Here is a 13,818-nt window from a genome sequence, read left to right on the forward strand (position 1 = left end):
AATCACCCTTAACATCCACATCCAACCCCCTCCCTCCAGTAAGGAAACCTCCATAAAAAAGCTTCTCCAAAGCCAACTTCATGCTTCTCAAGTCAGAAGTAACAAACTTCATGAAACCCATGCAGATGGGAACTGAAAGTTCAACTGCTGAATCCTACACTAAGGCACTGTACGAGAACATCCACTCATGCATGAATCCCTAGTAGAACCAAGATGCTCTCCTCCAAAAAAAGGAAGCCAATCTGCTGGTCCCTTGCCATAAACAAACTTTTACAACAAAAAGAAGAAGCTGTTGCAGAAAAGAGGAAAATCCCTAGATGCAAAAAACTCCCTTGCTAGCCTCAGTAAGAAGCTGAGATCCCTCATAAAATCCTCCAAAGCTAGTTACGAAAATAAAATTGCCAAAGATTTCAGACAACCACAAGGCATTGTATAGCTATGTCAAGAATCTAAATGACAATGCTCAGATCTGCCCTGAGCTACAACAGAATGGCATTAGATATACTGACCCCAAGGATATTGCCAATATCCTGGCAGATCGATTTATTGCAAACTTCACCCCCTAAAGGGACCATCTCAATACAGAAAGATTGCCACATTCCGGTAATGGCCACACAGGTTAAAAAAAAAACACTCTCCAAAGCTAAGAATACAGCATCCATGGGACCAAACGACATCCCAGGCTGTGTAAAACATGAACTACAAAATGAACTGGCACCTCACCTAAGTGTCATGTTTAATCATAGCCTCACCTCAGGCTTCGTGCCCACTGAGTGGTGCACAGCTACAGTTATCCCACTCCACAAGGAGGGATCCACCTTGGATCCCGGGAACTACCGCCCCATCAGTCTGACGAGCCTGATCTGCAAGGCCATGGAACATATTATCATGGAACTTATAAACAAAGACATTGTCAACCTTCAAACACTGGACCCCATGCAGTTTGGGTTCGTGAAGGGCTGATCTTGTCCCCTGAACCGGAATGACTTCTTCGAATCAGTCTCCAGAGCCGTGGACAAGGGTAAGGTGGTCCACACAGCCTATCTGGACCATTCCAAGGCCTTCAACACCATCCCCCACTCTGGAATCATAGATAAACTTACTAAACTGGGCATAAATCCCTATGTCACTCGATGGGTTGCCAACTGGCCTACTGACAGAACCCCCACTGTAAAAGTAGCCGACTCCAAATCCAGCTCCAGACAAGTGACAAGTGGAGTACCTCAGGGTTCAGTCCTGGGACTGTTCTTGTTTGGCATCTACTTCTCTGAAGTACAGGCCAACACTAAGGGACTCTGGCTAACAAAGTTCGCAGATGACTGCAAACTGGGAGCCATTATTGAATTTCCAAATGATGTGGATATTCTACAAAAGGGCCTTACAGAAACAGATGCTTGGTGCCAGAGCCATGGGCTCAAATGCAGTGCCAAGAAATGTATAGTTATCCCCTTTGGGAAAAACTATGTACCTGTGAATTACCACATAGGTGGCAGTACACTAAACACCGAAAGTGTGATAAAAGACTTAGGGATACAGGTGGCCAGTGGTCTCACCTTCGATAACCACATCGCCATAACAGTCGGGAAATCCTTCTATGAGGCACACCTCATCACTAAGGGCTTTTCATCCAGAAAACAGGAGGTCTTTGTCCCACTGTACTCATCCCTCATTAGACCCACTATAGAATACAATTCCCCATTTGGTATGTACCTACATCACGAGATGGGTTGCCAACTGGCTTACAGACAGAACTCACACGGTAAGAATAGCGGGCTCCAGGTCTGAGACTAAACCAGTCACAAGTGGTGTCCCACAAGGCTCGGTCCTGGTACCCCTACAGTTCGGTATATACTTCTCAGAAGTACAGGCAAACACAGGAGGACTATGGCTAACCAAGTTCGTCCACGACTGCAAACTGGGAGCCATAACTGACTCTCTGGCTGACACGGACGTTCTCCAGAAGGGTCTTACTGAGACGGACACCTGGTGTCAGAGTCCTGGTCTCAAGCTAAATGCCAAAAAATGCATAGTCATCCCGTTTGGGAAAAACAAAACACCCATGAATTACCACATAAGTGGCAGCACCCTTAATACAGAAGAGGTAATAAGAGATCTGGGGACCCAGGAGGATAGTAATCTCTCCTTTGACAATCATATTGCCAAAGTAGTTAGGAAATCCTTCTATAAAGGGTTCGCATCTAGAAATAAAGAGGTTATAGTGCTCCTCTACTCGTCACTCATCAGACCCATCATAGAGTACAATGCCCCATTTGGGATGTACCTCACAAGACCCTTCCAACAGCTGGAAAGACCACAAAAGTACCTCACCAAGAGGATTACTGGCCTCAAACATATTTCCTATGCAGCCGACTGGAAATACTCCAGCTGTACTCAGTGGCATATCGCTTACTCAGAGGTGCTCTCTGCCTGACTTACAAAGCCATGTCCAACTCAGAATTGATGGACATGCTCCACCTAAAGAAATCCAAGTCACTGCGAATGCTCCACCTAAAGAAATCCAAGTCACTGCGAGCCACTCGCTCTACTGAGCTAAACCTCGCCACAGCAATAAATAGAACATGCTGGAGGGATAGATTCCTGTCACAGAGACTCCCCATACTTTGGAACAAAATTCCTAACTATATTAGGCAGAGCCCCTCACTAACACTTTTCAAGAGAAACCTTGACGAGTGGATGGGTAACAGAAAATACACCACTGGGATCACTTCATTGGTTCTTCTTGACAGAGGCTCAGTTACTTAATAAATGGGGTGGCGAAAGCTGACACACTCTGGCTAGGCTTATAAATGCCCTTGGGCGCAGATAGCCTAGTACCTGCCTACGAACCTCTCAAGACATCTGCAGCAACTGAAAAGGCCACAGAAATACCTCACTAAAAGAATCACAGGCCTAAAGCAGATGCCCTATGCTGACCATCTAAAAAAACTCCACCTATACTCTGTCACATATCATCTACTCAGAGGCAATCTCTGCTTAACATACAAACCCAGAGCTGCTGGACATGCTATACTTAAAGAAATCCCAATCCCTCTGAGTCGCATGCTCCGAGGATCTAAACCTTGTCATCACAATCAACAAAACATGCTGGAGGGATAGGTTCCTGACCCAGAGACTCCCCAGACTCTAGAAATAACTGCCCATACATGTCAAGCAGAGCACATCTTTGGCCTTCTTCAGAAGGAACCTTGATGATTGGATGGGAGATAGGAAATTCACCTCGGGGATCACATCAGTCGCCCTGCTAGACAGGGGTCCAGGGAATTAAATACTGTGGGAAGAAATACCCAGGGAATTGTTATGGCTATGCTTGTATAGGCCCTAGGGCCGATTGCCTAGTACCAACCTATGAACCTAAATACTACTGTCTCTTATGGAAAATCTGAAGAAAAACATTAATGCAAGTAAGATTTTCCTGCAGTATTGCCACCTCATAAGAAGACATGCTTATATGGTTTTTATGTTTGAGTAATTTTGCCACTCTCAGCTTTTTAAATTTATTCTTAGTTTTGCATAATCCTATTGATAATGGGAGGAGTTAAGGCTGTTGAGTGTATAAAATGTATGCTAATTAGGTATTCAGAATTTTTTTTCTTTTTGCAGTGACTTTGTGCTATTTAAATGGCTGCATTTTCAGAGTTATGATAGGAGCTGTTGTATGAAAGTGTGAGAAGCCAAGGAATTTCATTGTTAGAACTCCTAATGGCAGCAAAATACAGTGCGGCAGAAGCCAGTGTAATAAAAAAAATCTTGAAGCAAAAAAAGTAAAATCGGGTTAATTTTAGTAATGTACATTCAGTTGTTTGGAACCGGTATTTGAGACAATTCCAAATGATCCTGTTAAAGTGCCTTCTGAGTTGCATTGTGCACCCATTGCTTCACAAAGACACTACAGAGTTCAAAGCCAGTCGTTTTAAATTTGGGTAGTTTTCTAAAGTCCACTTATTACTAGTAGTATGTATATGCTGTTGTAAGCATGTAACCTTTGTTTTTCTAGGTGTTCACATAGTAATTGTTAGTATATTTCTCTTTGTGGACTGTCTTGCACTAGCACGTGGGACATTCATCTGGACAGACCTTCTGATAAAAAAGCCCTTTTTTGATGTCTAATTTATTATTACTTGGCTGTTCATATTTATCAACCAATAAGATTGTGAATAGTAACTGAAATGTGCTGCACATAATCAGTTTACTTCAGTGCTGTGCTTTATTCGTACTTCCTGTTGCTAGGCTTGACAATGAGTAAGCAAAAATAAAAGTAAACACTCCAAATCTGTACCATGCATCGTGGCTGTTTCTTGAGACTAAAGTGTAGTACGTTAGAATTGCATCCGTGTCTTGCAGTTCTTGTGTTACCCTTGAAAACTGCTGCGCTGTTTAATGTGAGTATGAAAGCATGATGTCAAGTACGTTAAGAGTAAATGTTTCCTGTGGTAAGCATTCTGTGTCCTTTAAAGCTTGTTGATTTAAATGCTTCATCAGTGCTGTCTTTTGTGAAAACACGAAGGATTATGTTGGGTGTAGGAGAGGAGATGGAATCTAATAACATGCTTTTTTGTTGAAGTTCCAAACACTAATACAGAGCACTTCAAAACAATGAAGTGCATTCATAACAAATCCATTGTGGTTATTGCCTTCATCCAAATAAATGTTTTCCAACTGTTCTTTTGTAGTTATTCATATATCATCTTAGCTGTGCATTGTAAACTCTTTAGTAATTCTTATTACGTAGCAATCAATCTTGCTTAATAAACCAGCATAAGGTTGTTATTAATGATACTCCAGACAAGGCAATGGCATCCTCTGGCTTTCCAGTCTCTGACAATATATTAATATTCTTGTTGCGCATGTAAAAGTCTGCCATAGAATTTCTTTGAATGTTATGAGCAGCAAATGTTTAAATTTGTGGTGACAGGCTTTGCGTAGTAATTCTGTATAGATGCCGAACTACTGTCTGTGAATATTACTTTCAGTCATGTTGCTGTCTTGTTTCTGCTGGTCTTTGAACAACTCTTTAGGTGAAGTAGGAGATAACTGTTCTTGTAGTACTTTTAAAGTGTTGTGCATGTCTAAAAGCACTGTGATAAGCTTACTCAGATCGGCTGAAGTTATACTGCCTTAGGAGAGAAGGAAGTGAGAAATTTTTATTGCTCCTTATTGTAAAGTTGTTGAGTAGTTAATGCATACTGAGAAGGCAAAGATAACTTGGCTGGGTATTTAAATGCCATACTGAGTGGTACAGGGAGTACAGATGGAGGCTTGTGTTTATTGCATTTAACTGTTGCATTGCTAATTTGTTTCCCATCACTACCACTGCTGTCACACCCCTCTACAACCTACTTCATTTTCAGTCTCTTTGCCTTTTCTTCAGTCTGTGTGCTTCACTTTACATACCCAATGAATTTATGTTCGTATACATACCCTGCTGTACATATACTATTCTTTTTGCAGTTAAGACTGTACTTATGGTGTGCCATAATGTGTACTACATATAGTTTAAAGTGTACTGTAACATCACTGCCCATAAATCGCACTGTGTAATTTATATGCTGTTCTGTATAGTACATGTTCAATATCTTGTCTGAAATGCAGTCTGATAAGAAGAGGTTTATCTTTAGTAACCTCTGGGACATGCACTACAGGGGTTAAAGTCACATTGCAAATAACCAGCTGAGGATGTCATGACCTTCCTGCTCCCCATCATGCTTAGCACAACAGTATTTCTCATCTTTATGCAATTCTTTATTATCATGCAAAAAGTACATTCAGGGAAGAAGTAACCCCACTGTACTATTGAGATTTTTGTGAAGTTTGTTCTGGCCTCTCCTTTTGTTTGTACTTTTCCTTTCTCATTACAGATTTCCCCTTTATATAACTGTTGAGACAGCCAGTGCTGAGCATTGGCTATGCCATTTTGTAAACTCATGATGGTGCCTCGATTATTTTCTAAATACACCTGTAGCAGCAACACTCCACCTGTTGATGGGTACAATAATTGTGCGGACAATTTCTGTCCTCATCACACCTTCAGGTGTCATATCTGTGTTACTTTTAATGAGAATACTAAATGTTGGTGTAACAAGGCAATTGAAAAATGTTTTCTGTCAAAAAAAAAAAAAAAAAACTCTCCACTCTTGAAAAAGAGTGTAGGTCACCTTTCTTTTCTTTGGTTTTCTCATCATTTTGAAAAGCATCATTCTTCCAAAAAAAAGAAGTTGAAATGTGGGCTGGGGAACTAACTGGGCATCTTTAAAGCCTGCCAAGCATGAGTCTTCAGTAATGAAGTCCGCCATGGCTGTGAAGTCTACTCCTGGACATTCCTGCCCCAAGCTAGTTGTTATGCACTCTGTCTGGCTCTGTCACCTCTTTTCTTGAGGTACAGACCCCCCCCCTTTCTTTCCCCAATATGTCGTACTGAGTTGTTGGCTGCTACCGTCTGTAGATTTGATTCCTATCCTGTCCCCACATCTGCATTTCAGGTGTAGGGTCTTATCGTCTCCGTCAGACTTAGTGATGTAGACCGTTGACCCCAGACATCGATTTTATTGATACCAGTGTTCCCTACACTGGACTTCTGCTTCACTGCTGACAGGTCAGAAGCTATCTTCAGCCCCTCTCCTGATGTTGGCAATTTTTCATCTATTTTTTTTTTTGGGACCCATGTTTTAATTATCATTGCTACTGATAACAGTTTTGCTGATGCTCTTAGCTATTGCAGTAGTTTTCAGAGAGAATATAGTTAGTTTGCCAGCATATGCAGTGATTCTACCCAAAGCCTTTCACCTCACAGTAAACATCAATGGTCCTCCCAACTTCCTCCATGGTAAACTAGTTTTCCCATGCCACCCCTGCCTCATCCCCTTTGAAATATTCCCTCTCTGCCTATGGCACTAGAAGGCCTCTTGATTGCTGTGAATCTAAGTCTGCATCAAAGATGTAATAGAAATGTGCTATAGCTTTGGTTTTATGGTTTGAATTTGTATCTTCTGACAGAAGACTGAGATGGTGCTGAAGGGGTCAACTCTCCTACCTCTTGCAAGAGACCCCACATGCACGAATGTGTGCAGATAACTCAAAACAAAGGGGAGTGGCATGCTGAGCCATTCTGTTTTCCCCACCTTAAAATTCAGAAGGCTTGCCGTTATCCTCCACAGTCTTCATGGGTGGTTCCTTTCCTTGTGGACATCAGCAAGATGTCAAATGGGTAGAATAAGAAAACCCAGTCATTGTAACAATGGTTTTAGAGATAGCAGAGTGGAAATTTTGGCTTTTGATGAACCGTATGATTTGGAAAGAGACGACTAATATGCTGCTGCTGTATCTGCAGCAGGCCCTATAGGGCTTCTAGTTTGTATACACCAGCTGTGCTACTCCAGTCAGAGAATCCCAGTGCGCTGACAGACTCTTTGTAAATTCTGTTATGCCAGTGGACCACCAGAGTGGTTTGCTTTACAATTTCTCATTGTATTTGGAACTAAATGGGACTACCATGTCTGTAGATGTATTTTAGTGGGCATAAAACTGTCTTTTGAATTTATCTTCTGATGTGATATCTGGGGTGGTGGTACAAGTGCATTTTGAGATGACTTTATAGAATTTGAGAAGATTTATGCATTTGGAGTCTTTCAGTTCCGATGTATTGGTTTCGGGGGATTACATACCCTGGTGGTGGGCTACTGACTTGTGTCTGACCTATTTAGAGATGGCATTACTACTGGATTTGTGAGTGATTACTGTACCTTTGTAACAGGTCAATACTATTTTGCCCTCTATTTGGGATAGTAACAATCTAATCCACTGAGTTTTTATGCATTAGATCTAAAAACTTCTGTGCATATCTTACATTGGAGATGTAGGTGCTCCAGTCAAAAGATGGGCAGTCAGTCTCCCAGAATAATGGAGTTCTGGGGTATCATCTGTGGCATCTAGGAACTTGAGAGGAACTTGTACAGTCACGGAAGGTGTCCAGTAACAGTTGGCAACTGATAGTCGATTTTGTTTAGTGTGATTTGGAGTTCGATAATTTCCATTTTGAGGTCTATGGGAATCTGTCCAGAGGTGATAGAAATGGTGTCTGACAAATGTGAATAAACCCACTACAGTTGCCATTGGGTCTAAGGGCATGGTAAGTGCTAATCCAGGTATGGTAGGGAGTGTTTTGTGTGCATTTAAACCATGTTTCAATGATTACATATATGAGTATGCCCTCCAAATGCAGGAATGCCTTAAGGCTGGGCAGCTTTAGACTTCCAGCACTTAGCAGAGCCACCTTAATTTGAACCTGTTTCGATACTGATGTTTGTTACACTGGGAGTCCTCATTACCTGAACTATGCATAAAGCACGCACTGTAGGGAAATCAAATGCTGTGGCCATTATGTAGAAGCCTTTGAATGAGAGGTGGGTACCATCCCATTCAAAGCAGTTAGGATTGTCAAGCAGCTTACTCCATGATGGCATGTACTGCATCCCCCTAGAATGACCCAGATTATTTAATCAATTGTTGAAACCCCTCTTCTGTTTTTGTTTGTGCCTGGGAATAATTCATGGTGAACATAGGAGTACACTGAGTATTGGGCTTGCCTGCATTTGCAACATGCATGGAGAGTCTGCATTTCCACCAGGCTATCTTGCTCGCAAGTTGTCAACACTGATGAACAAAAGTACCATGTTATAGTTGAATTTTTCTGATGTAAGGTCCTAGGTCTTAAGTGCACCACTGCCCCTTTTGTTTTTTTGGCAGTGCACCATTGCACATTCTGCTAGCACTTAGAACTGTGTCCAGTGACACCTATTAATTTACTTTGTGTTAATATTGTTTGTATTGGTTTATTTTAAATCCTAAATTTGAGAACTTTAAATAGCAGAGAATGCAAGTGAATTTTCATTTCCATGTTTGAGGGCAGTTTTAGTCACAGGTTGAGACTGCTGTTTACTTTTGAAGTATGACTAATATAGTACTGGCAGGAAAGCTAGCATTATACCCAACATTAAATCTGCATTTCTTTACTGTCCTTAAAACGTTATCCTTAAAAAGGCCCTTGTGGTTTTTAGCCTAGTAAACACCTATGAGCATTTGTTGAAGAATCTGATCATATTAGCAATGCCATACTTACAAAGAGTAGATAATATTTGTGCAGATTATAAGTGCAAAAACTATTGAATTAAGTGCATCTGCTGATTTAACTTTGTCTCCTTTTTTCATGTTTATCGACTATCCTTTTGCTACTGTTTGTCATCTGAGAACAGACAGGGACTCCATCAAGGTAAGCCTCTGTTTTGTACAGTTTTATCTCATTTAACTTGTCAGTAGTGTGTGTGTGTGTGTGTGTGTGTGTGTGTGTGTGTGTGTGTGTGTGTGTGTGTGTGTGTGCGCGCGCGCACACGCACGTGCGCTCCTGCATGCTCTCATATATTCAAGGAATTGTTAACTTGCTGTTTTGGGGATACAGAAGGAACAACCTTTTATATTTTCAAAGTTTAAAAATTCTGATAGACTCAAACAATTTGCATAAGTAGCTGTTATTCATTCACAAAGAAATCAATTAAAAGTGAAGCCTTTCTTTCATAAATATTCAGTGCTTCCCTTAATGTTTTTGGCTTGACTATATTAAGGGGGATATTTGAGAGACGTGTTTGCATGTACTTGGATAGTTTTTTAAAATTGCACTAATTTTAGAAATGCCCAGGTTTGATTTGGTTTACTGACTTTTTGTTGTTTAAGCTGACTAGTTTACAGATGATGCAGTAAGAGGCAGGTAATCATTTTAGATGATGATCGCTAAGAAGTTATGAACATTTAAAATAAGAAGTCTTGTTTCATTAAATGGTGGTGTACGGGAACCTGAGTAAAGTTTCTGTTTTCAGAGGGTTCTTAATATAGAAAAGGTATGCAAGTGCCAGTTTCTTCCATTACTTAGTAAGTACTGTATAGGTGAGTTGCTGACTCATTAGACAGCAGCTATTGCAGTGAAGGTAGCTTCTACTAAAGCGATCACTGGTGTAGCTAAATAATATGTTTTACTACTTTACAGCTACATAGGCCCATTAGGTTCCTTCTCTGTTCACAAGTAACCTATGAATGCCATGATGATATTGACTTGCTTAGAGTTGTTTCTAGAGACTGTGAGAATCAAACACAGCATTCTGGAATAAAGCTTGTTTTCAGCTTATAGCACGATATTGATGAGAAGGTGCCTGTTTAGGGATTTGGCATATTGCTATTGTAGTCTGTATGCATTTTTTGATCAGTTGTGTGTGTGCTAGAGTGTCTGTCCCAAGCAGCAGGGTCGCAGAACAGTGCATGCAGTTCTTGAACAGTGGCAAGGTCAGCAGCTCTTGTCGGACCATCTGATTTATTTGGTACATTAGGAGCTCAGGAAGGACCGAGCATAGTACAAAGTTCAGTACATCTCTAAGCCTTCCCTAGACACCAGGACTGTATGCTAATTGGCTTCAGGGTATCCATGAGAGTGCAGTGGGCGCTAGTGTTAATCTGGGTCTTTGCTTCTGTCATTTTCCTTTGCATTCTTTGAAAAAACACAGTCTACTGGGTTATCTGTTCATTAAGGACACAATCTGCATGTCTCATGGTAGAATAGTTTGCTAATTTTCCTAAATGTTTGCAGAGATACAGAGAGTATCAGCTGGTTAGTTGTATTGATCTGAGATCTTAAGCGCCTGTACGCAAGGACAGGATTTTGTATGAATATCTGTGCAGTGACTTGGAATTGAAGCTTTGCAGACACGTTGTGCTAGTTACTAACAGCTGGAGTCTGTGCACATGCAGGAAATAATTTATTTATACAGGATAATGCTCCTTAACATTTAACAGGTAATGAAAGCGACATAAATTTCCATCTTGCTTTGAGTTTCCTTTTCCCAGACTCCTAATGTGCAAATAGGCATCACTGGTGCTCTAAATAATAAGTAATTTTTGGCTGTCTGTCAAAGGGAATTTCAATGCAAATTTAAATTAATGGAGCCTGAAATTTTTTATAGCTCCTCTAAAAGCCTCTAATGTGCAGAAAATTCTAAATCTGCTGGTAGTAATTAGTGCAGCATGTAATGTAGGCGTGGGCAGGTTATACACCCCTTGTGTAACATTTTGATTCAACAGCAAAATTGTTGATTTATATAGGGTTTGTGAATGCGTTTAATTGTCAAAACCATTTTTGAAAGCATGTTTGAGCATGCAGAATGTGGACTGGGGATCAAAATAATGAAGAAAGCATGGTTAGATCTCAGCTGTTAGGTTGGGTGGATGCATATAGATTTGTGTGTGTGTGTTGTCATTAATCAGGAGGAAGCAGAGCTCCGAGGGTAATGACTCTGTGATTGTCTCTGCTCTGTTATCTCATAAGTTGCATGAAACAATGTTTTGAGAAAGGTAATGTTTTTATGTGACATTATCTAGATCATTAAATATAATTACTAGCTTGATATTCAGTGTTGTATTACTGTCTTTTTAGACATTACTCTGATTTTGTGCATCTCAAGAACTGTACAGCTTGTAATGTTTTGCAGTTGTTAAGGGTATCAGAAATGCAGTTATTATAACAGAGGTGCTGGATTGTTATTGGCAGAGAAAGACCGAGTGCTTCTATGTTTTGATTGTCTTCAGGGAATACATGAAACTAGAAATTCGGTTGGTGTCCATATGTTTTATTGATGTACATTGCCAGCATAAACCATTAAAAATCACTTGCTTTGTAATGCACAGAGAAGAATGAATAAGTAAGCTGCACTGGGACATGACCGTGCCATTCCAGCAAAATGTGTAACAAACTGAAAGCGGCATGTCTCTAAGCAACTTGCATGATAAGGAAGAAGTGAAGTGCCAGCTTGACTGTAGTGAGCCTTTGTACATACATGATGATCTCGAGTGATAGTAAATAGTGTGTGTTTGTCTGTGTATGTAACACACCCAATAAGTAACATAAATATGCGTGTATGTATACACGTGATGTGACTCGTATCGTGAAACTCTCAAAACAGGTGTTTATTTTTATGCTTTTCTTACCTAATCAGGACGTTTACTGCATTGTGGTTGATGTTAATTGTATCTTGTCTTTTGGGTGTAATAAATATACTAGTATTTAGTAAGCACTCTGATTTTTGGCAAATGTGATGGCTTGTTAATGAAACACATTAATATCCATGTGCATATCTCATTTAGTGGAAAGTGTGCAAATGCTAACATTTGAATCGTGTGCTGCATAATTTTCTCTGGTAAACGTATTTAATTCCATCATAGTATCTCTTGCATTGTACAGTAATCTCCACAGCGTACATTAAGATGCATTGTCTGGAGGTTATTGTTAGAATTTTAATTGTGGTTGTTAGTCTGACCATTTAGAAATGTTACACTTGCACAGTTTTGCTTTCTTTGTTTTCTCATTTGATTTGTTCACATAAAGTATCTCCTTAGTGGTTATCTGCAAGTGTTCTAGATGAATGGTCATTGAATAGGCAGAGCTAGTTTAGCATTGTTTTGTACTGTGTGTGTGTATGTATATATATGTGTGTGTGTGTGTGTGTGTATATATATATATATATATATATATATATATATATATATATATATACACACACACACACACACTCTCTCACTCACACACACACACACACACACACTCACACACACACACACACACTCTCACTCACACACACACACACACACACACACACACACACACTCTCTCACTCGCGCACACACACACACACACACACACACACACACACACACACACACACACACACACATACAGACACACACACCTGTATATGCATGTATTGTTTTTCCAGAACTTGCATTTGTTACTGTAAACATTTTGCAAATTTAACACAAATATATCCATTTAGTAGGGTATCACTAGAAGTGTTTTATGTTATGTGCTTCAGACATCACATAGTTGTATGGTGCATAAGCTGAAGCAAGGTAGTTGAAAATTAACTGCATTTCATGGAAAATACTCTGGATGTATTTATTTTTGTTCGTTTTGTGATAGATTACAGCCATTTACATTAGCAACTGTAAAACTTCAAAAAATATCTGTACAGGCAAGCAACAAAATTTTCTGAGCAACACAATACTGCTTCAGAACATGGGGAAAAACCCAAACTTCATAACAAAAACAGAAACGTTAAAATTTTACTTGAAAAAGATTTGCAAGTATGTTCCACAGAATAGAAAATGACAAATCACCAGAGGCATTTATCATTCTCTATAGCTTAACAGGTAGTACACTCACCTTTTGGTGCAAAAAAACTGTGGGTTCTATTCCCACACCAGGTAGTTGGACTCACTTTGCAGTCTTGCTGCAGCAGTGCAGCATGAGGATGGTGCTGCACTCCAAAGTGTGTTGTCCTTTGGATGAAATGTTAAACCATGGCCCCATCTGTCTGAGCTGGTGGTAGCTCAGGTGGATGTAAAAAATCGCGTCAGGTCATCAGTGCTATGAAGGAAGGCAGCCGATTGTCATTACATCAGTCTTTCTTGCCATAGAGCCCGTAGCAGAAGCAATTTGCAAGTGTGCCAGTGGATTGCTACAAGAGTTTGAATTACAGCTGAAGATGTCTAAAGCGAAGTACCCCATTTGGGATCCTTTTTACTTGCACTAACTGGTCTGAAAAAGTTAACAATCGTCTCACCTGTGGAAAGCAAATGCCACACCGAGACTTCCATTCGTACTGCGTTACTTATTTAGGCCCAGACCACGATGTCCCCTGATGTTCTTCGTGTTTCACTGTTGCAGTCATCACATTTGGGTTATCTGCTTGCAGTAGCCCTCAAGTCGGC

General features: G+C 40.3%; 1 protein-coding gene across 8 annotated transcripts in view; it reads left to right on the forward strand.

The window, feature by feature from the left end:
- The window catches only part of TLE4 (TLE family member 4, transcriptional corepressor), a 617,928-nt gene that overhangs the window by 171,324 nt on the left and 432,786 nt on the right, over positions 1-13,818 (forward strand). For all 8 annotated transcript variants that reach the window (XM_044060884.1, XM_044060882.1, XM_044060883.1 and 5 more), the window contains one exon: positions 9,267-9,283. In XM_044060884.1, the coding sequence (XP_043916819.1) occupies positions 9,267-9,283 (17 nt within the window). The remainder of the gene's footprint in view (positions 1-9,266; positions 9,284-13,818) is intronic.

Source organism: Protopterus annectens, chromosome 2.part0, assembly GCF_019279795.1.
Source record: "Protopterus annectens isolate FY-2018-M chromosome 2.part0, PAN1.0, whole genome shotgun sequence".
In the NCBI taxonomy this organism is placed as follows: domain Eukaryota; kingdom Metazoa; phylum Chordata; order Ceratodontiformes; family Protopteridae; genus Protopterus; species Protopterus annectens.